The sequence below is a fragment of the Myotis davidii genome, unplaced genomic scaffold (genome assembly GCF_000327345.1).
Source record: "Myotis davidii unplaced genomic scaffold, ASM32734v1 scaffold187, whole genome shotgun sequence".
In the NCBI taxonomy this organism is placed as follows: domain Eukaryota; kingdom Metazoa; phylum Chordata; class Mammalia; order Chiroptera; family Vespertilionidae; genus Myotis; species Myotis davidii.
In genome coordinates this window covers 470,312-494,855 of record NW_006383018.1, presented here as the reverse complement: position 1 = coordinate 494,855, position 24,544 = coordinate 470,312, and the positions used below count along the sequence as shown (strand labels likewise).

Sequence of the window (24,544 nt, the reverse complement as noted above, 5' to 3'; positions counted from 1 at the left end):
TTGTTCTGTCTTTCTATTATGGCTTGTCCCTGTGGGTTGTATGGTATGCCAGTAACGTGTTTGAGGTTATGTTTCGTGAGGAATTGCTGAAAAGCCTCGCTAGTGTAGTAGGGACCATTATCTGTTTTAATTTTCCAAGGGAAGCCTAATGTTAAAAATGCTTCCTTGAGGGTTGCTATTGCGTGGCGAGTCTTTTTACCTGTGTGAGCCTGAGCATACGTGGTTCCATAGCAAGTGTCAATGATTACATGTATATGTTTGAGTCTACCGAAGCTTGGAATATGGGTCACATCTGCTTGCCATAAGGCATTGAGTTGGAGCCCCCGGGGATTGACCCCTTGTGGCTGGAGGGGGTCTAAAGGCAATAAGGGGTTACAGGGTTTGCATGCCTATATGAGATGCTTGCAGCTAGAGAGGGTTAAATGAGGAAATAGCTTGTGCATGCTAGTTGCCTCTATCTCTGGATTGTTTTTTTTTTTCTTGTTTTCATGGCTGGAGCATTCCTGATAATTCCTCTCTGTTGTAGGAATCCACATGGTCTTGGAGTTGTTTCCTGAAAATATATAAACGTATTCTCGACCAAAGGTTAATAACGGACAATTTACTTGGAGTTTTATTTATTTTTGCTTACATGAATTTCCTTCGGTTTATGTTGACACCATATAGGTTTTTTATGGGTGTCTTGTTGTTAGCATTATAAATGAAAAATTTTTCTGGATGTAAATTAGTTACAGGGTATTTTTCTTACATGGTATTTTTCCACTATTCTCCCTTTTTTGATTTTTTAATTTTAGGAGGTTTTTGGAAAATGTATAATGCAGTCTAGATTACTTTAAATTTTAATTTTTTGCATAAAAATATGACTGCTTTAGGTTCACTGCATGTTAAGCAATTTTTCCAGGAAATGAAAATTTGGGTTAATATTTCTTGAGCCATTTTTTAATTAATCTGAAAACTTGACTATTATTTTACTGTCAAATTTAATACTTTAATAACAATTTTAGTTTATCACTGTTAATATTAATGGAAAGGATTATTTTGAATCCTTGAGAAGGCCCTGAGCATTCCTGGTGTTAGGCTGGTTGTAGATATAGGGTAGCTGTTGTGAGCCAAGTCTCTGTTGTCCAGGTACTGATCTCAGCTGGGCCAAGTCTCTTTCTGTTACCTGGGTCCCGATTTGAGCTGGGCATGGGAAGCGCAGCAGCCATGGGGGCAGGAGACCTCACTCAGAAGGGAAGAGTGTTCAAGCCCCTGCATAGTTGGTGGGGGGAGGATCTGTGCCCCACCTCTGTTGACCCCCAAGTTCTCTCCTGATGGCCCCTCTGTGACTGTGCCTGTCTTAGGTTGTTCCTTCCCTGAGGAATCTTACCCGTCGTTGACTAACCAGCCATCCAACTGGGCCAAGCAGGGTGATGTGAGGTTCAGTTCTGTCTCCTTGGTAGCCTATGCCCCTGTGGCCTCCACGCCCAGCAACTGCCTTGGATCCCCTCGCCTGCTGGCGGGGCCCCGGCATTGATCATAGGGAACCCAGGTTTCTTCTTCAGAGAGGGCCCAACTTACGCCATTGGGCCAGAGACAGATCCATGGTACCAGCTTTTCATGATCCCATCTTAAACAGGCAAAGAATAAATATCTGGATGTATTAACTAGCATTATTGTGGTGGTCATTTTGCAATATATAGAGATATCAAATCATCACATGCACCTTAGATTTACAAAATGTTACATTTCAATTATATCTCAATAAATATGAGGGAGGGAGAGATAGAATAAAGAGAAAAGTTGGTTATCCTAGAAGAAAGGTAAAACAGATAAGCTTCCATTAAAGTAGATTCTATCTGTTCAGAGCAACCAGAACAAATATGTAAGATGTAGATCTATATACCATCTATGTCTAAATCCATGTCTATTTCTATCTCTGAAGCAGGGAGTCCCGCGGGGGTGAGGCCGATGGAGTCCTAAGAAGCATGCCCGACTCCGGAGACCAGGTTCAGTGACGCAGATCTAAGTTTATTGTGTATGTGCAGCAACATATATAACATTCTGGACCAATCAGAAGTTTACACTATCCTTAGGGCAGCCAATAGTAGGAAAGATCAGGGTACTATGTAGGTGCTCTAGGAGGCTGGCTCAGGTGGGCACTGCCACTTCCCGGTGTGCTGAGGAAGCTTGTATAGGCAGAGTGCGCTCACGCCATTGCATCCGCCACTGCACTGAGATAAATCTCCTGAGCTCTTCCCACATCACACCAGGACGAATATGTCATGGGCGTGCCTCGCAGCTTCCGTCAGCGCGAGCCCCAGTGGCAGCGGCACTTGTGTGAGCCCCTGAGTAGCGGGGGATGAACTGTTGACCCCAACAGCCTGACAGCCCAGCAGCGGAGGCAGTGTTCAGCCTGGGACTGATGAACGGCAGAAGACAGCCCTGATGGCAGGAAGCTAGGTCTAGGGACGCTACCGCACGATTTTGTGCACTGGGCCTCTAGTATGATATAAGGCCTTCGGATAATCTCTTCGCACTCTCCGTCCCTCTTCCTTCTGAGATTCGTCAGTCTGTTCCATGTTTCCATGCCTCTGGTTCTATTTTATTCATCAGTTTATTTTGCTCTTTCGACTCCTTCTGTTTATTTTGATTTTTAGATTCAATTGTTGATAGATATGTATTTATTGCCACTCTATTATTCATACTTTTTATCTTTTTTTTAATTCTTCCTCTTTTTAAAGAATACCCTTCAACATTTCATGTAATACTGGTTTGGAGGTAATGAACTCCTCTAGGTTTTTCTTGTCTGTGAAGCTCTTTATCTGACCTTCAATTCTAAATGATAGTTTGCTGGGTAATCTTGGTTGTAGATCCTTGCTATTCATCACTTTGAATATTTCTTGCTACTCCCTTCTGACTTGCAGTTTCTGTTGAGAAATCAGCTGACAGTCTTCTGAGAGCTCCCTTGTAAGTAAGTAACTACTTTTCTCTTGCTGCTTTTAACCCTTGGCATTTTCATTATGAAGTGTCTTGATGTGGTCCTCTTTTGATTCCTATTGTTTGGGACTCTCTGTGCTTCCTGGACTTGTAAGTCTATTTCTCTCACCACATAGGGGAAGTTTTCTGTCATTATTTCTTCAAAAAGGTTTTCAATATCTTGCACTCTCTTTTCTCCTTCTGGCACCCCCATGAGGTACACTTGTAGTTGTTCCAGAGGCTCCTTATACTATCTTTATATCTTTGGATTCTTTTTCCTTTTTGCTCGTCCGATTGGGTATTTTTTGCTTCCTCATATTCCAAATTGTTGATTTAATTCTTGGAACCTTCTACTCTACTGTTGAATCCCTCTAAAATTATTTTTTATTTCAGTTAATGTATGCTTAATTTCTGATGGGTCCTTTTTCATGTCTTTGAAATTTTCACTAAGATCCTTAAAAGTCTGACTAAGTCCCTTGAATCTCTCATTAGGCTCCTTATAACCATTGTTTTGAACTCTGTTTCCAGTAGTTTGCTTGCTTCCATTTCTTTCATTTGTGACATGTTTCTTTTTCTCCACATTTTGGCTGCTTCCCTGTGTTTGTTTCTATGTATTAGGTAGGCTGCTATGTCTCCTGGAATTGGTAGACAATATATAGTAGGTGTCTTGTAGGGCCCACTGGCTCAGCCTCCCCAGTCACCTGAGCTGGGCTCTCTAAGTGCACCCCTGCGTGGGCTGTGAGCACAGTCTCATAGTTGAGTCTTGATTGCTGTTGGCGTCACTGGGAGGAACTGACCTCCAGGCCAACTGGCTGTGAAGACAAGCTGTGACTACAGTGGAAGAGCTGCTGTGTAGGAGACGTCCCTATGGAGCAGGACTTGCTTCAATGCGACTTTGGTGCTTACTGAATCAGCTCCTTTAGTGTGCCGCTTGTGGATGTATAGAGTTGTAATCTGGTATGGTCTAGAGCTGTCCAACAGGTGTACTGGCTCTGGGGCCTCCTGGGAGGTGCAAAGTCAGCCACTGCCTTGGGCTACCCGGCAGGAGCTACAGAGAGATCTGCAGATGGCTGCTCCTTGTATTGGGCTTGGAAGTGCCCAGGCAAGGCCCAGCTCTGAAGTAAGACAGGCTGGTGCTAGTGCTAGGTCTTGGGCCTCTTATTGATAGGTATGGGGCATGCTGATGCCAGCTGCTGTTTGTTTGAGAGCTTTTAGGATAATCTAAAGCCTGAGGCAGGACAGGCCCTTCATATGGAAAAGCTACTGCTTGGACCATAAGCCACCAGAAACATCTAGATCAAATGACAATCCAGTAGATTCCAAATTACCTGCAAATTTCAATACCTCTTTCATATTATAAATGGGAAAGGTTAGACCCAGAAAATACCTGCCTAGACCTAGCGCATCTGTTCCCTGTAGCCTCTTGCTGATCTACTCCTTTGGCTACAGACAAAATCTAACATGTAGAAAAAAAAATCAGTTAGTTTTCCTGGTTGGTTATGAGTTTTCACTAGCAACTTCAGAAATAAGAAAAATAATGAGATAGTAAATACGCAGTATACCTAGAGTGAATATTTTTCATATGAATTGTAAATCCTTAACACACACACAGTATATCTGAAAGACAAAACTCACATTATTTCCAAGTGGCCCAAAGAGTGCTTATCTATAGAAAAGACTCTCACATTTGCAATTGAAATAAAACCTTTGTTGTAAAATATATATTTTATTGTTCACACTATTTCATAAAATATATAATATTAAATGTTTATATGTTTAATTTCTTTTTTATAATTTAATTTTATTATTTTAAAATTAAACTTATTTGGGTAACATCTATTTTATAAAAAGCCTGTGGTCATCATGCCATCACACTGTAACGACCACCCGGAGGTGCATTGATAGGTCTCCTGGTGGGCGGGGCAGGGTGCAAGCTATGAGCAGCAGAGAGCTATGAGCAGCAGAGGGCAGGGTGCGAGCAAGCAGTGGCGAGCTACTTGCGCACGGATTTGTGTGCAAGGCCCCTAGTTGGTTAATAAAATGATATAGATTTCAAGTGTACAATTCTATGATATATCATCTGTATATTGCATCATGTCAGTGATGACGATCCTTTTGAGCTCGGCGTGTCAGCATCTTGAAAAACCCTAACTTAACTCTGGTGCCGTGTCACATATAGAAATTTTTTGATATTTGCAACCATAGTAAAACAAAGACTTATATTTTTGATATTTATTTTATATATTTAAATGCCTTTTAACAAAAATCAACCAAAAAAATGAGTTCACGTGTCCCTCTGACACGCGTGTCATAGGTTCGCCATCACTGGCTAACCTTTCTGTTTTTAGAATCTACAAACTTATTTACTACCGAACCTTAAACTTAGTATATTCTACATAGGTTAATTTTACTCCCTATGCAATTTAAAGACAGTGAACTAAATTTACCATGTTACATATAACTTGGGATGTTTCAAGAATTCCTTGAATATTATAATTTTTGGAGATAGAAAATCTGCTGAAGCTTTCCTAAATTTCCAGGTACAAAACTTTAAAGGGTGTTTCTCAGAGTGGCAGTCTTGTCCATTGTCTAAAAGCCAAACTCTGGTAACCTTCAGAGTCACTTTCTTATCTATTGTATCATGTTTTGGCCTGCGTATATGGATTTTACTGGGTGAGTTGTATTCATATCTTACTCGAGAAACAATTCAAGTCTCATTTTGTATGCACACCAAGAATCAAAAGTTGGAAAACCTTCAAAAATTAACAAAGAAAATTCAAAAGCCAAGTGGAAAGGTTTATCTTTACCCATTGTTTCTAAGGGTGTTTATACTGCACTTCAAAAGGTGGCCCCATGGGGAGGTAACTGTTTATCATCTAAGTCAGGAAGAGCTTTGAGGTTCAAGCCAGTGTTCCTGAGAAAAGCTTAGGTATCATAACAGTTCAATTGGATTGGAGAAATTCTAAAATGTCAAGTCACAGGCATTCTAACTCATTTTAAGAGTCTGAATCCAGATGCTATCAGAAAAATAAAAAAACAACAACACAGAAATTATTGTTGCATTAGGAATTCTATTTCCCAACAAATACTCACTGAGTGCTTACCACTTCCCAGGCACTATTCTAGAGATCTGAGGTACATCAGTGAACAAAACAAAGATATTTGCCCTGAGGTAAGCTTACATTTTAGTGGAGGTAAAGAAAGATAATAAACAATAATAATTAGTAAATCACAAAATATGTTAGAAGTTAAGACTTGAAAATGTTAACCACTCAGATATGTGGAAGTGTTTTTCATACAGCGGGAATATACAGTGCAATGGTGAACTATGGTAAAAATGTGCCTGGTACAGTCAAGAAAAAGCAAAAGACCAACGATGCTAAAGCACAGAAATTTACAAACAAGAACAAAAGGACTCACTGTACACAAGCATAACGAAAAAATGTTCAGAATCAAGGCAAAATATAAATTGAATATAAGTTAGCAAACCCCAATGTTAGTAAATATAATTAACTCATTAATTCATAGGAAATGTGACATAGTGTCTCATTATACTTGATCATTTTTTAGTAAGTTGTATATTACCAATTGATAGTCTCTGGTCTTCTATGATACTACAGTTACTTATTTACTACTGAACTTTAAAATTCTATATTCTAAACTAGCTAATTTTACTACCTATGCAATTAAAGACACTGAACTAAATTTACCAGCTACATATAACCTTTGATGCTTCAAGATATTCTATATTTTTGTTTTAATCAGTGATTTTCCACAAAACCTTTACAAAATTCATTACTGTATCCCATCTCAATATTACCTAGCTGAAGGTTAAAAGATTGTTCCTTATCATTTTACTACTAAATTGTATTATTTTTCTTAAGCTGTCAGGCCCAAAGTCACAAATGACATTTAAAATTTTAATTTTCATTTGAGGCATTTTTATGCCTTTTTCCTATGTGAAGCCTTCCCTGACCCATCCAAACAGGATGAATTACTCACCCTTTGTGCTACATCACGCTCATTAATATTTCTATTATGACTCAATGACACTATTATACACCATTATGTGTTAATGTATCCTCCTTCTGCCCTCCAAGACTGAGTTTCATGTGAAAACATGCCTTAATAATCTTTGAATACTAAGACACTAGCATAGTGCTTATATGGATTGCTAAATAAGAGAACAAATGGAATAAATCACGTATGTATGTGTGGAAAAGATTAAGAGGAAAAGGAAAAAGAAAGAAAGAGGAAGGCATCTGTGAAGTGCCAATTTAAGGCATCTGCTCTGTGAAAAGATTAGGGAATGCATGCTGATTCATGTCTAAAGCAAAGGAAAGGAGTTACATTTAGTCAAGAAAAACATGGAAGGGTAGTGGTAAATACTCTCTGAGGTTGGTTTTTATGGGCTATGAAAAACTACCTAACTTCCTAAAGTAATTGGGAGCGAAGGAGTGGAAATTTTAAGTATTACAATGAAAAAGTGGGATCCTCCCAATATTTTAATGTTTTAATGGGAAGCAATTGAATTTGAGGGAGTTATAAAAAATATATTTTTTTAATTTACAGTAAATTTTCAAGGAGTCATGTAACTAGGACTATAAAATACATAACAATTCCACCACCTCAAAAAATCCTTTCATGCAGACACTATAGAATCAACCTCACCCCCAACCTCTAACTTCTGATAATTACTGATCCTATTCTCTACACTATAATTTTGCCTTTTCTAGTATCTAATCTAATAAAAGAGAAACATGCAAATTGACTGCACCTCTGCTATGCGCAAACCACTCCCACCAGCCAATCAGAGTGACTATATGCAAATTAACCCAACCAAGATGGCAGCTGGCAGCCACGGAGCTGGAGCAAGCAGGAGGCTTAGTTGCCCCAGCAATGGAGGAAGCCAAGCTTCCCACCTGCCCTGGCCAGCTGTGGGCTCCACTCAAGGCAACAAAGTTTCAATTATAGAAGATAAATAAATCCCAGATACCTGCTTCCAGCCAGCCTCCACTGGGAGCTTGGGTGGCTGGGGGCCGTGGCCAGCCTGCAAACAGCCATCAGCCCCTCACCCAGACTGGCCAGGCACCCAAGCAGGACACCCACCCTGAAGGGGCTGTGGTCAGCCTGCAAACAGCTATCAGCCACTCACCCAGGCTGGCCACACCCCACTGGAGGGCTTGACCAGCCTGCAAACAGCCATCAGCCCCTTAAGGATGTTCTACTGCAGCTAGGCCTGCTCCCCGCTGGCACGTGGACATCCCCTGAGGGCTCCTGGGCTGCCAGAGGGATGTCTGACTGCCAGCTTAGGCCCAATCCTCCAGGGAGAGGGCCTAAGCCAGCAGGTGGTCATCCCCCAAGGGGTCCCAGACTGCGAGAGGACACAGGTCGGGCTGAGGGACCCCTACCCCCGAGTGCACAAATTTTTGTGCACTGGGCCCCTAATCTATATAATAAAAGCCTAAGCAACCATTATTGTGGAACGACCAGAATGACTGGTCGCTATGATACGCACTGACCACCAGGGACCAGACGCTCAATGCAGGAGCTGCCCTCTGGTGGTCAATGGACTCCCACAGGGGGAGCACTGCTCAGGCAGAAGCCAGGCTCACAGCTGGCGAGCACAGCAGTGGTGGCGTGAGCCTCTCCTGACTCCAAGGCAGCACTAAGGAGCAGTGAGCAAGCAGGCGGTAAGGAGCAAGAGGGATGTCCAACGTATCCCGGACTGCAAGAGGGCACACGCTGGGCTGAGGTCCCCCCACCAGTGCATGAATTTCGTGCACCAGGCCTCTAGTGTCATATAAATGGACTCATGCAGTATATAGCCTTTAGAGTCTCATATCTTTTACTTAACATAATGCATTTGAGATGCATCGTTGTTGTGCACAGAAACAGGTCTTTTCTTTTTTTTATTGTTGAATTGGTTATACTTAGTGGGAAAAATAGAGAAAAGAATGCCACTTCATCTTCCTGCAAGTAGAAGTCCTCTTAAATTTCATTTTTACAACCATCTTCCCCATCTTTAGAGTGGACGATAAAAGAAATAAAACTGCATTTATTCCTATTAAACTTGAGCTCAGACAAGTAATTTAGAGAACCTAAAACATAAGATAAGCAATTGTCAATTTTTGAACATCCTTGGGATTTCACTTGGCCTTAATACAAAGGTGAACCTCTGTGAAGCATTTTACTCAGTTTATGTACAAGATTTTTAAGAGCAATACTAACAAACCAGTGATAAACCAGAAGGATAGCTAAGATTATGGTGATTACGGAAGATTGAAGGAACTAGGGATACCTTACCTAATAGAAAAAAAGGGGGGAACTGAGGAGAAAGAGTTATGTAATAGCAATATTTTAATGTTAATTAGCCTCACATTTGGAAAAGGTGGTGGAAAGCACCGTCAGATAGTTTGGATACATATACATAGAATTTCTTAACAATTTCAACTGCACAAAAATGTAAACTATTTAGCTAACCTAAGCTAAAAAATATCAGATGTATTTAAACAACTGCATATCCACCAGTAAGAAATATCAGTAAATGGATTGCTTCAGTAGGAGAGAGACTAGAGTAGTGATATTTAGTCTATTATCTGTGGTGCTAACTGAAATGGTGCTGTGGAGTTACAGAAAGCAGGTCAGGGGGTGCAACTACTTCTGAGCAGGCAAAATGCCTGATTTCCTTGCCTTGCATCAACAAGACATCCCATATATTCTGCATTTACACTGGTTTTTAGAATAAGAGGTGGAAATGGGGTTGAGAGAAAGATTATGCTTTAAAATAGAAGTTCAAAAAATGAAATCAGACCACCTTCCTACACCAGAATAAACTCAAAATGGATTAAAGGCTTAAATATAAGACCTAAAACCATAATAAAACTCCTAGATGAAAACACAGGCAATAAAATCACAGATACTTCTCTTAGCAATATTTTCTTCTGATTTATCTTCCTGGGCAAGGGAGACAAAAGAAAAAATAAACATGCTACAACAAACTAAAAAGTTTTTTCTCAGCAAGGGAAATCATCAACAAAATCGAAAAGACAACCTACTGAATGCATGAAGCTATTCGCCAATGATACATCCCATAAGGAGATAATATCCAAAATTTATTAAAAACTCATACAACTCAACTAGAAAAACAAACCAAAAACAAAACAACCCAATTAAAAAGTGGCAAGAAGACCTGAACAGACACTTCTCCAAAGAAGACATCTAAATGGCCAATAGACATATGCAAAGTTGCTCATCATCACTAATCTTTAGCAAAATGCAAATCAAAACCACAAGATACCACCTCACACATGTCAGAATGGTTATCATCAATAATAATCCACAAATAACAAGCATTGGCGAAGATGTAGAGAAAAGTGCACTATTGGTAGGAATGGAGATTGGTGCAATTATTATGGAAAACAAGTGTTGAGGTTCCTTAAAAAGTTAAAAATAGATATGCCTTATGACCCAGCAATTCCACTTTTGGGGATATATCCAAAGAAACCCCAAACACTTATCTGTAAGAATATCTGTACCTCCACGTTCACTGCAACATTATTTACAACTAGAGGCCTGATGCATGAAATTCATGCAAGGGCCTTGGCCCTGGCCCCCACCCGCCGCCACCATGGCCCGGGGCCTCTGCCACCTCTGCCTGGGCCCCCACCTCTTGCAGCTTTATCTAGAAGGAAGGACATCTGGAAGGACATCTGGTCTAATTAGCATATTATGCTTTTATTATTATAGATAACTAAGATATGGAACAACCCAAGTGCCCATCATGAGATGAGTGGATAAAAAAGCTGTGGTACATACACCTACTGGAATACTACTCAGGCATCCTATATAATAAAAGGGTAATATGCAAACTGATCAAACGGCAGAATGACCAGTCGGTGGGGGGTGGGGCTAGCGAGTGGGCGGTAACAGACCTGCCAGTGCAGGTGCCAGCAGGCAGAGGGAGGAGATGGTGATTAGGGAGCAGGACAAATAGCAATATTAAAATATTCCTTCACCCTATCCGGTTTGGCTCAGTGGATAGAGCATCAGCCTGCGGACTCAAGGGTCCCAGGTTCGATTCCGGTCAAGGGCACGTGCCTTGGATGTGGGCACATCCCCAGTGGGGAGTGTGCAGGAGGCAGCTGATAAATGTTTCTCTGTCGTCGATGTTTCTAACTCTCTATCCCTTTCCCCTCCTCTCTGTAAAAAATCAATCAAATATATTAAAAAAATATTTCTTCTACTTAATTCACTTTCAGTGTGCATGAATTCGTGCACTGGGCCACTAGTAAAAACTAATGAAATCTTACCTTCTGTGATGGCATAGATGGACCTAGAGAGTATTTTGCTAGTGAAACTCAGACAGAGAAAGAAAAATAGCAAATGATTTCACTTATATTTGGAATTTAAAGAATAGAATAAACAAAATGGAAATAGACTCATAGACAGAGAGAACAGACTGATGGTTGCCAGAGGGAAAGGAGTTTGGGGCTACTGGGTGAAGAAAGGCGAAAGGATTAAGAAGTACAAATTGGTAGCTACAAAAGACTCAGAGATGTGAAGTACAGCATGGGGAATAGAGTCAGTAATACTGTATGGAGCCAGTTGGTGCCTGAAATATTGGGAGGACCGCTCTGTGAAGCACATGACTGTCTAACCACTATGCAGGACATCTGAAATTAATACAGAATAATGCTAAAGGTAAACTATAATCAAAATTCTTAAAAATTAACAAACTGATGACCTGGAGTCCCCGAATTCTATATTCTGTGATTAATTCCTAGTTTGCAGCTATAATCCAGAAAAAAAAGGCACCTTTATTGCAGGATCCCTGCAAACAAGATACTGTAGGTCATTTTAAAAGCCTCCTTTGCTCCTATAATGGGGACTAAGGGGCGGAGCAGGTAACTGTTTCAGCTCCCCACTTTACCTCTGTCAGACTAGCCTACGTTATGCCTAGATTTTATCTTTCTCTGGAAAAAATTAGTAATTAAACTAAATGCACTTCACTTTCAAAAATAAACAATAGCTTAAGGAAAGTAAACCTTACAAACCCATGAAGTAATATATTTTAAATCTGTACTTGGAAAAATTAATTATATAACTAAAGTTTAAGTGAACACAGTGTACTATCTTCTCCAAAAATAATCATGTGACTTCTCCAAAAATAAGATCTATTTGCTACATATTAGAACACTAAAAAATGAGAAATAATATATGTAAGTCTCTACACACTTAAATCTTTAAAATACCTTCTCTTGAAAGTTACAGAACCATTTCATGATTCATATATATATGTATTAATGACAGTGACCACAATATTTGATCTACAGAAGATGTTTTTATTTTTTATGTTATTTCATTTTATAATTTTTAATCTAAAGCATTTTTTACTGAATTTATTGGGGTGACATTGGTTAACAACATTATACAGGTTTCAGGTGCACAGTTCTACAACACATCATCTGTACACTGTATTGTGTGTTCACCACCCCAAGTCAAGTCTCCATCCGTCACCATTAATCCCCCCAATACCCTCTCCACCTCCTCCCACCCCCTCTTTCCTTTCCATTCCCTACCCCCCTGGCAATCGCCACACTGTTGTCCATGTCCATGAGTTTTTTCCTCTTTTTTTTTTCCTTTTTTGCTCAATCCTTATCCCCCTCCCCCCTCCCCTACACACACACACACAGGAAATGTTTTTGAAAAGTTTTGAATTATTGCCTGACTAGCTTGGCTCAGTGGTTGAGCGTTGACCTCTGAACCAGAAGGTCACAGTTCGATTCCCGGTCAGGGCACATGCCTGGGCTTGATCCCCAGTGTGGGTCATGCAGGAGGCAGCCCATCAATGATTCTCTCTCATCATTGATGTTTCTACCTCTCTCTCTCCCTCTCCCTTCCTCTCTGAAATCAATAAAAATATACTTTTAAAAATAAAACTTTTGAATTATTAATCTTACATAGCTTAAAAAATTAACACACATCTCACTGTATCATCTTTCTTACTGCCTTAGTACTAGTGAAATTTGCATCATAAATCAACTAGAGATTCTATTTTCAACACAGTTTAGTTCATTGGCTTCTCAGAAATAACGTTCACCATTAGACGTAATTCTAAAAGTCTCTGATCTATATTTTGCTGAGACATGACTCAGAAGGTGGCAGGCAGGTGTGCAGAAGGGGTCCAGTTTGTAGAGAGTCCATCTGATCACTCAGCATGGATAGCTCAACGTGGCCTAATTGTTTTCTGTTGATAGTTGTTTATGTATTTTGTGAATGGATCAATCATATGTTAAATGGTATATCACAGGAATTAAGATCTTCCGATTAAAAAAAAACAACTTGTGAACATTAGAAACATCATATATTACATGTGTTTTTTAGTTAGGTATCATTTATAAACCTATATATAAAATATAAAAATATAATCACCACACAACATAGAAACCATGGCAGTATCTCAAAATACTCTATCACCTTAACCTGTTTGGTTCAATGGATAGAGCATTGGCATGCGGATTGAAGGGTCTCAGGTTCGATTCCAGTCATGGGCATGTACCTTGGTTGCAGGGACATCCCCAGTAGGGGGTGTGCAGGAGGCAGCTGATCGATGTTTCTCTCTCATTGATGTTTCTAGCTCTCTATCCCTCGCCCTTCCTCTCTGTAAAAAAACCAATAAATTATATATTTTTAAAAATACTCTCATATCCTTTGCTTTAAAAAACTTTTAAATAAAAGGTAATATATTAATGGCAGAAAATTTAAGAAATACAGAACAACAAACATAAGAAAAAAGTAACCATTTTTAAATGCAAAATAATCAACTTCTAATAGAAAAGCATTAGTGATTATATGGACCACCTTTTAAACTGCAAAGGGCCAACTGAATTCAGATTTTGTTTCTCTATGTAATTAAATTCAACCCTTTTACACAAACCCACAGGACTGCTAAACTGTGATTTAATAAATACTCATAGTAAAACTTGTTTATTTTAACATCAAAAAGCAGAGAATAGAACCTTTAGATTAAATTTGAGACTCTCATAAGTTATATTACCAAAACAGAGTACTGATTTGAAACTATGCCATTAATATTGTAAAGATAATAAAGACTTTGAAAACACCTAATGATCAAGTTTCCTTTAGGAAGACTAGACTACAGAATTAATGTAATAAATTATTATTCTTACTAATATTTATTCTATATAACTAGAGGCCCGGTGCACAAATTTGTACACGGGTGGGGTCCCTTGGCCTGGCCAGCGATCGAGGCCTAACATGGGGGCCAGCAGCCGGGGGGAGGGCCCATGGGAGGTTGGCTGTGGAACACACTGACCACCAGGGGACAGCTCCTGCATTGAGCGTCTGCCCCCTGGTGGCCAGTGCGCATCATAGTGACTGGTTGACCAGTTGTTCCGATCATTCGGTTTGTTCAGTCCTAACTGTCACTTAAGCTTTTATATAGATATCTTGCTATTATCAGCTATAGTTTAGATCTATATTTTTAATAAAAATATTTTATAACTCTGAAAGAATATAGCTCCCATCTTCCCTTTTAAATTTTGAGATTTATGTTTTTGACGTAAATGGATTTATGGATTTATTTTAAGAAAACCAAAGTAGAGCATTTCTTTTCACATACCTCTTTTTAACCTACTTACTGCTAAAACTTTTTCAAAGTTTAATGAAGCGGAGATTAAGCAATCAAATTTAATGCCTAGATGATTCTTTGTAAATTGATTAAAATACCACCTACTAATCTTTAGAGATGGGCTACCTTTTATTTTAAGCTTTTATTTTAATTACTTATAGAAAGTGACTCTGTTCCTTGCATGTGGCAATGAATATACTCATTATTTTTATATTAAACACAAAAAATGCCTAGTTATTTATATTAAGAGCAGACAAAATGAACTTTAATACCAAAAAAAGAGTAAAAAAGGGTCACTTTATAGTGATTAAAGTTTCAATTTATCAAAAAGTCTTAATAAATTTAAATTTCTATGTGCTTAAGAATATGGTCTCAAAGACAAAGGAAATATTTACAGATCTATAAGGAGAAATAGAGAAATCCACTGTCTCAGAGATTTTAATATACCACTGTGTTGGTAATTGATTCAAGTTAAAGAACATGACTTATGACCAACCTAATTTTTATAAAATTATAATTCTCCAAACCTGAATAGTATCATGGCATTAAAAAGCTTGAATGAGTAGTTTTTCATAATGATAGTAAAAAATATACATGTAAGAAAAAAATTTTAAAGCCCAAGAGGCTCTTCCAGAAAATTCTGTTAAACTTTCAGTAACAGATAATTCTCACACAACTCATCCAAAGCATAGACAGAGAGGAAATACTCCTTAACTTATTTTTTGCAAAAACTTGATATCAAAACCCAACAAAGACAATAGGAAAAAAATTATAAGTCATTCTCATTCATGAACATGTATGTAAATATCCCAACTTCATTATGGAACCATATAGGAAAAGGGGTTCCGGGAACCACACACGGGCGAAGAAATGATCATTCTTCAGATCAGGATAATGATTACGCTGGGGAAAGGGATATGGCTGTGATCATGTAAGAGTATCTTAGAGTGTGGGTAGAGGGGAGTGGGAGATTGGGAATTTATATTTCCATAATCAACCATATATTGTATGTACTTTTCTGTATGTTCATTAAACACATTTCACAACAAAAGAACAAAACAACATTTTAAAGTAATCTTCATTATAGTAAATTTATGGACATTACATATTCTATTAACATCTGCAATTGGTAATGGAGAGCTAATAGGCTAAGGACATTATTTAACCCTTTTCTTATAAATTCTTATACTGACTTATTTTATTGCACATATGTTCTTTTTCTAATGAAAAAATCTAATGAATCATAGCTTACTATTACTACGAGTTTCAAAGTACACATTCAGTATTTTTAATCCATCCTAGAAATGGATACACATCTGAAACAGAGATTCTTTCCCAGGAACATAGGCCAAAAGATTATGCATTCTAAAATCACTTTTATGCTTGTCATGATTTGGCATGGTTGCTATCTAACTCACACCAGACTGTATCATTTCTAAAACTTCAAGCTTATTAAAAAGAGAGCTATTGGGAGATAAATAATACACTTGTGCTATTACCTTTTAGCCGGTGACTTAGAATCTGTTCCAAAATAGCTGCAAAATTATTAAATTCAGGAGAAGAATCATCAATTGTCTCAAAGCAGGACCGATCAATCAGGGTCTTTACAGAAAACCTATGAAAAAAAGGTGATTATTATTTTTGAGCAGAATTGATTTATTCACCCAAGTAGCAAAAACAGGAAGAAAGCAATTTGGGGAGGTATTAGAGAAATACTTCATAAGATTATATATTTTGAAAACTCCCTCTATTCAAGTTCACTGTGTAAATAGAAACATTTACAGAAATATCAGGCTTTTCATTTATATATTTACTATCTGTTGATTATACTAAACCTTAGGAACAGCTCACTGTCCTCACAGTTATTAAAATAAGAATTTTAAAAATGACCTAAATTATTAACTCCAAAATATTTGAAAGCTATGACACTACTTGTAAGAAATTTGAGCATCAGACCAAAATGCTTTCAAGGGTTTTGAAGCACAACATTTAATAAACTTGGATGTCAGTGTTCATGATATGTAGATCCAAAGTTTTTATGAGTTATAAATAGGGAGACTTAAAAATATGTAAAGTATGCTATACTTTTTCCTCTTATCAGAATGTCCTTTATCTCTATTTCTGACTTCCAAAAATCAACACATTTCCAAGACTCCATTCACATCACATCACTTCAGTGAAGGATTATCCTCTAACACCGTGGTCGGCAAACTGCGGCTCTCGAGCCACATGCGGCTTTTTGGCCCCTTGAGTGTGGCTCTTTCTAAGCCTTAGGAGTACTCTAATTAAGTTAATAACAATGTACCTACCTATATAGTTTAAGTTTAAAAAATTTGGCTCTCAAAAGAAATTTCAATCGTTGTACTGTTAATATTTGGCTCTGTTGACTAATGAGTTTGCCGACCACTGCAAACATATTCCTAGCAAACTAATATTTTGTTTGTATCTCCCTCCAGAGACAATTACAATTTATCCTACTGCCGTTATTTGTGTTGTCTATCTTTATCTTATTAAAATATAAATTCCTTCAGGGAAATGAATGAAATCGAAAAATATATTACAAAAAATAAACAGTAAAGGAGATGAAACAGAGGATCAAATAAGTGATCTGGAAGATAAGAAAGTATAAAACACCCAATCAGAACAGCAAAAAGGAAAAAGAATTTTTAAAAATGAGGACAGTTTAAGGAAACTTTGGGAACATCAAGTGTACCAACATTAACATCTTGGGGGTGCCGGAAGGAAAAGAGAGAGAGCAAGTAATTGAAAAACTATTTGAAAAATACTGACAGAAAACTTCCCTAATCTGGAGAAGGAAATAGACATACAAGTTCAGGAAGTGCAGAGAATCCCAAACAAGATGAACTCAAAGAGGCCCACACCAAGACACATCAGAATTAAAATGTTAAAGACAAAGAGAGAATCTTTGAAGTAGCAAGAGAGAAGTAATTTGTTACGTACAAGGGAGTTCCCATAAGACTGTCAGCTGATTTCTCAACAGAAACTTTGCAGGCCAGAAGGAATTGGCATGAAATATTCAAGTGATGAACAGCAGGACCTACAACCATGATTACTGTACCCAGCAAAGTTATCATTTAGAATCAAGAGACATGTAAAGAGCTTCCCAGACAATAGAAAGCTAAAGGAGTTTATCACCACCAAACCAGAATTACAAAAAAATGTTAAAAAGTCTTTTTTAAGAAGAAAAAAGATTAAAAATATGAATAATAAAATGGCAATAAAAACATGTGTGTCAACAATTACTTTAAGTGCAAATGGGTTAAATGTTCCATTTGAAAAACATAGGCGGTTGAATGGATAACAAAACAAGATCCTTACATATGCAGTCTACAGAGACTGCTTCAGATTGAAAGACACACAGAGACTGGAAGTAAAGAGATGGGAAAAGATATTTTATGAAAATAGAAACAAATGAACAAACAAAAGCTGGAGTAGCAATACTTATACCAGACAAAATAGACTTTAAAAAAAAAAAGAAGCTATAATAAGAGACAAAGGCTAAAGGAGTTTATCACCACCAAACCAGAATTACAAAAAAATGTTAAAAAGTCTTTTTTAAGAAGAAAAAAGATTAAAAATATGAATAATAAAATGGCAATAAAAACATGTGTGTCAACAATTACTTTAAGTGCAAATGGGTTAAATGTTCCATTTGAAAAACATAGGCGGTTGAATGGATAACAAAACAAGATCCTTACATATGCAGTCTACAGAGACTGCTTCAGATTGAAAGACACACAGAGACTGGAAGTAAAGAGATGGGAAAAGATATTTTATGAAAATAGAAACAAATGAACAAACAAAAGCTGGAGTAGCAATACTTATACAAGACAAAATAGACTTTACAAATTCGTGCAGCCACTATGGAAAATAGTATGGTGATCCCCCCAAAAACTAAAAATAGAACTATATGACCCAGCAGTCCCATTTCTGGGTATTTACCCAAAGAAATCCAAAACACTAAAGTGAAAAGACATATGCATTCATATATTCATTGCTACATTATTTACAATAGCCAAGATATGGAAGCAACCTAAATGTCCACTGATGGATGAGTGGATAAAGAAGTAGTAGTGCATATATACAATAAAATATGGCTGAGCTATAAATAATCAGTAAATCTCCCCGTCAGCAACAACATGGATGGGTCCAGAGGGTATTGCGCTGAGTGAAATGAGTCAGACAGGAAAAGACAAATGCCATATGCTTTCACTTATATGTGAAATCTAAAAAACAAATGAACAGGCAAATCACAAAGAGGCTGCCTATAGGTACAGAGAATATTTTGATGGCTGCTAGATGGGAGGGGGTGAGGGAATGGGCGTAACAGTTGATGGGATTAAGAAGTACAAGTTGGTAGTTACAGAATAGTCATGGGGATGTTAAGTACAGCATAGGGAATATAGTCAATAATATGGTAGCCTTAGCCATTTTGGCTCAGTGGATAGAGCATCAGCCTATGGACCAAAGGGTACTGGGTTCGATTCTGGTCAAGGGCATGGACCTCATTTGCAGGGTCCTCCCCAGCCCAGGCCCTGTGTTTCTCTTACATTAATATTCCTGTCTTTCCCTCTCTCTTTCACTCTTTCTAAAAATAAATGGAAATGTTCTCAGGAGAGGATTAAAAATAATATTGTAATAACTATGTATGGTGTCAGATGGAGATTAGATTTATTGGGGTGATCACTTCATCTACACTAATAAAAGGGTAACATGCTAATGAGACCGGACATCTTCCAGACATCCATCCAGACAAAGCCATGGTGGCAGGGGCCGAGGCAGAGGTGGTTAGGGGCTACCAAGCCGGCAGGGGAGGGCAGTTAGGGGTGACCAGGTTGGCAGAAGAGGGCAGTTAGGGGCAACCAGGCCAGCAGGGGAGGGGCAGTTAGGGGCGACCAGGCAGGCAGGCAGAGTGGTTAGGGGCAATCAGGCAGGCAGGTGAGCAGTTAGGAGCCAGCAGACCCAGACATCCCCTGAGGGGTCCCGGATTGGAGAGGGTGCAGGCCGGGCTGAGGGACAACCCCTCCCCCATGTATGAATTTCATGCACCAGGCCTCTAGTAAGTAATATAATCTCTAATCACTGAGTTGTGTACCTGAAGCTAATATGATATTGTACATCAACTCTAATTGAAAAATTAAAAATATTTATTAAAAAAGAACTGCACTTAACTGTACGACCCTTTTATGTAATTTTTGTATTTTTCAAGTTCTTATGTAAAAGCTATTACTTAGACTTGATTTGATATTTTTAGACATTCATCAAATTATCATTTTATTATTTGAAAACCAGTCCTCTTTAAGAAAAAGATGACTAATATTAACATCATCATTATCAGGAAATAGCTCAGCATCTGTGTGATATTTTTTAAATGTATTAAAATTCATTTTACAGATTTGGTTTTTATAGCACATCTTAGCTTACTGTGTTATGGACAAAAAGATTCTGGAATTATGGAGCTAGCTACACGATTCTAGAGAAGTGGTGAGTGGGAAGACTTGGCTAGCTAGACTTAAGGATCTAATTCACCTTCTGAAATTTAGGTTTGTGTTGGCAAGAGAACAGGGTATAACTGATGAAACAAAGCTGAGAAATATTCTTTTTCTGCATTATTCACTTTGATATATTACAAATTATTTAAACTGCTTTTTCACCCTGAAAATATCTTTCTGCTTGGAAATAACAGAAATTGTGTGTAATGATGTGCTTTGTGATATTTGGATTTTGCTTTTGTTTTCATTTTTAGGGAGAGTTTGAGTTAAAAGTAATTTAGCATTCTGAGACTCACCATCTTAGGTTTTTGTCATGCAAATATTGTCTTCTATAGAAATATAAACTACTGATAACAGGATGAAAAAAGACTCTTGTTTTATTGACTACTTAATGATCTGTATATGGCTCTGGATGCTACAGAAATGTACGTGTTACTCTCCACGGCTATTGCATTTTACAAAGTAGATAATTTGTTAGGTAATTTTGTATTAGTCCTGAAGGACAGTAGTGACTAAAGTTTCATCAGACTGTTATAGGTGGTTGAGTTCTAACCTAGCTCTTTTGATGAAATAAGCACTTTGTTAGTTTTATCTTTTTAAATATAATTTGTGTATTTCACCAATGTGCATTAATATCTGAGACACTGTGATTTTCTAAAGCAGTACATTACTCCTCTTTGTGACTGCAGAGTCAGCTTTTCCTATTCCATTCCACCTAATAAAGATTGTAGAGAAACACTCCGACATTCAGAAGTTTCCTTCCATTTAGGTCAAAGGTGGAGGTGAAGATGTGTGGTTTTTGTTTATTCATTTTAGGAACACTTTTCCTAAAAATTTATATCTTACTGGACAAGAACATCATACTTAAAAAGTTTGATGGGGACATTCAAAGTTTTCTGGGGATTTGCAACGTTTTTCTGGTGAAATGGACATAGAAATAAAAATAAGTTTTCAAGTCCCTTTTTAATCTGGTTTCTGTTTACCATTTTATTTCTATTCATTTAGTCATGCATTTCATCTAAATTAACTATGTTTCTGGTACAAGAGAACAACTTCATCAATGTTACTTCCTAGATTTTTTTTCCTTTTATGTAACAGCTTCCTCCATTGAACTCCAGTTGTTGTTATAGATGGATTAATGTTTAACTACATGTTACTATCTCAACTTTTCTTAGTCAAGGTTATTTGTCAGAACCAAAAAAGACTGAAAATTATCTGAGTAATTATTTTCTCAAGGATATATAATTACTATCATTCTGTTTGTATAAGATAAAAGTGATTTCATTGTATACAAAGAATTGCAAGGTGTACTCTTGGACCCAGGCCGTTTCAGAGGTCTGAAAGGTCAAAATTATTTTCTTAACAATTATAAGACATTGCTTGCTTTTTTGGTTCTGACGCTTTTTTACCAAGCGTATTTTGGAGTTTTCCAGAGACTACATGGTATATATCAGAATAGACTGAAAGCAGAAGCAGATATGAGAATCTAGTTATCTTCTATTAAACGCAAGATTAAAGATATTTGCAAAGATGTAAAACAGTGCTATTCTTGCCATTTTTGTTATTTTGGAAAATAATAGTTCTCATTAAAATATATTATCTATGCTAACATGTAATGGGTTTTGTTTATAATTAATAAATAAATAAGTCAGTCCATACTTGGCACAGTTCCAATATGCACTAATTTCAGTTACTACAATTAAATAATAACAGTCTCATAACAACATGGTTTCTAATAGAATACTATTATACGTGAGTAATTGCATAAAATGCTGCTAGCTCTCTAGTTAGAGGATAACATGTGAATAACAAATATAGGTCTTGATCAGTGATCAATCACATCACTTTATTCGAAGTCTGTCTAGGACTGGTCACTTTGCACCTGTTATTAGTTCATGCACAGAAATCAAAGCCTATAGCTGTGTTGTCTTCTTGTCTCCTGGTGATAAACCCACATGTTGTTTCATGAAAATGAATTATTGATAAGTGATGGGCCAACAAAGATGAAAACACGGCAGAGAAATGGAAAGTGATAATGCTAGAAGTGAAATTTGAATCAGACACAAATGGAGTTATGGAGGAAATAGTTGATCATGGGAATAACGACACTGCTTCTTCTGTTCAAGATCATTTAGATATGCAGCCAGAGAAACTTATTAAAGGCAAACATAAATGAGTAAAGTGGTCGTGACGAAAGGATGAAGATGTCCCAAAGGAAGAGACATCGACAAACCACTTCACAGTGTTGGGCCTCAGAGATTTTCACAACTTTGAAAGTGCAAAGGATAAAGTGTTGAAAACTGATTTAAACCTAGAAGGGAATATGTCCATTTGTCATGGCATAAAAATATGCTTATTCCATATATTAAGTTATACAATGAGAAGAAGGAAAGCACTATTCAAACTACTCTTTTTTTTATTATTTATTAGTTTCAGATATACAGCAGTGTTCAAACTGTTCTTGATAAGTTTTTTCCAAAGGAGAAACTTTGTCAATATTTCTAATGTTTTAAATTACAGTGTACTAAATAAATGTTTTACATTTTTCATTTCCCTCTACATTATAGCTAGAATAGGATAAATATATTACTATGATAATTGATATCAGTTTTAGGGGTTGGCCACAGATTTAACACTAAAATTTCTAACAGCTGCATGAGAAGAAGAGAAGTTGTTATTTATACATTCATTTGGGTTCAGTAGATATAAATAAAGCAATTGCCTAGAGATACAATTATTGGCATTAAAATAAGACAGATGTTTCTCACAGAAATAGTCACAGAAGATAATATATAATTACTATCTGACATAATAAACAATTTTCTTGACAACAACTTCAAGAAGACCCTCTGTGATTGCTTTTTCTGATGACCCTCAATGTAGGCGGATGTAATCTTACCAATGCACAACTGGGAAAAAGCAACGGGGCCAGGAGAGTGTGAATCAATGCAGTCTATATATCCAGCTGCTCTCAGATGATTTGGACTGACCCAAACATCCTATCTAATAATAGACAAACATGGTAATTAACCATACTTCCGACACACTTCCCATTGGCTAATCAAGGTGATATGCAAATTAACTGCCAACCAAGATGGCGTCCGGCAGCCAGGCAGCTGAAGCGAACAGGAGGCTTGCTTGCTCCAGTGAAGGAGGAAACCAAGGTTCCCCGCCTGCCGCCGCCGGCCTCTGAGCTGCACTCTAAGCAACAATGTTGCAATTATAGAAGCTAAACAAACCCCAGAAACCTGCTTTCAGCCCTGCAACAGTGTTTCAATTACAGAAGCCAAACAAACCCAGAGCAACCCAGGTACATGCCCTTGACCGGAATCGAACCTGGGACCCTTGAGTCCACAGGCCGACGCTCTATCCACTGAGCCAAACCAGCTAGGGCGCCAATAAATATTTTAAACCTCAATTGTAATGAAAGAAATGCAAAGTAAAAGAGCAATGGAAAACCATTTTTGCCCACCATGTTGATGAAGTTTTAAAACTGACAATATTTAACAGGATATAAAGGACATACCAAGTGGTAGCCTTGTCAATGCCCATTACATACCATTGCTATTGTGAGCAACAATGTGGCAAGGGTGGGCTTATCCTCACTCCATTTGTAGGGTGTTCTCAGAGTAGTACTATCCATCAGGGTAATGGGATTCTTCCTCATTCTTAATGTTTGCTGATGCTGGCCTAACCTGGTCAATCAGAATGACTTTTATCAATGGTTGTGGCACTGAATCCTCTTTGTTGCCTACATAGACATGAAAAATCGCATCACCATCTTGTAACTGCAAGGCTATCAGACTGAAGATGAAGCTAACATTGGAGGAAACAGTGAAGCTATGATCTTCCAGTTACATAAGTCAATAAATCTTTCTGTGTAAGCCAGTCTGAATTAATTGTTATTATCTACACTAATAAAAGAGAAACATGCAAATTGGTGTCACTCTAGTATACCCTCCAGCCAATCAGAGAGACTATGCAAATTAACCCAACAAAGATGGCAGTTAATTTGCATATGCAGGCATGGAGCAAAGACTGAAGGCTCCTGCTGGAGTGAAGAGTGAAGACTGAAGAGTGAAGACTGAAGAGGCTTGGCTTCTCCACTGAGGCCCAACCAAAGACCTGGGCCCGGGCGCCAGAGGAAAACCGGTGCCAGCATCCAGGGGGAGGAAGGCCTATTGCACGAATCTTCATGCAATGGGCTTCTAGTATATTTTATAAGCCTGTAGGACCTCAGTCTTACAAGAGTGGATAAGTTTCACATATTCTTCCTTGAATATCTTCTCTCTCAACTAAGCTTCTGACATTTATCCATCAGCAGTGAAGTTAAGACAATACCTTCTAGAAAATGTGTAGGGGACACCTATTCTCTATTGTCATTTGAATATGAACCCAGTTTTAGCCAGGGGAAGAGATA

The 24,544-nt window shown here is 37.8% G+C and overlaps 1 protein-coding gene across 1 annotated transcript in view; it reads right to left on the bottom strand.

The window, feature by feature from the left end:
• RUNDC3B (RUN domain containing 3B) overlaps positions 1–23,791 on the bottom strand; it is a 98,446-nt gene extending 74,655 nt beyond the window's left edge. Inside the window, exons 1-3 of the mRNA XM_015558255.1 lie at positions 23,684–23,791; positions 20,971–21,041; positions 16,111–16,226 (exon numbers count right to left, since the gene is read on the bottom strand). Coding sequence (XP_015413741.1) covers positions 16,111–16,226; positions 20,971–21,041; positions 23,684–23,791 — 295 coding nt within the window. The remainder of the gene's footprint in view (positions 1–16,110; positions 16,227–20,970; positions 21,042–23,683) is intronic.
• Between the last annotated feature and the right edge of the window lie 753 nt (positions 23,792–24,544).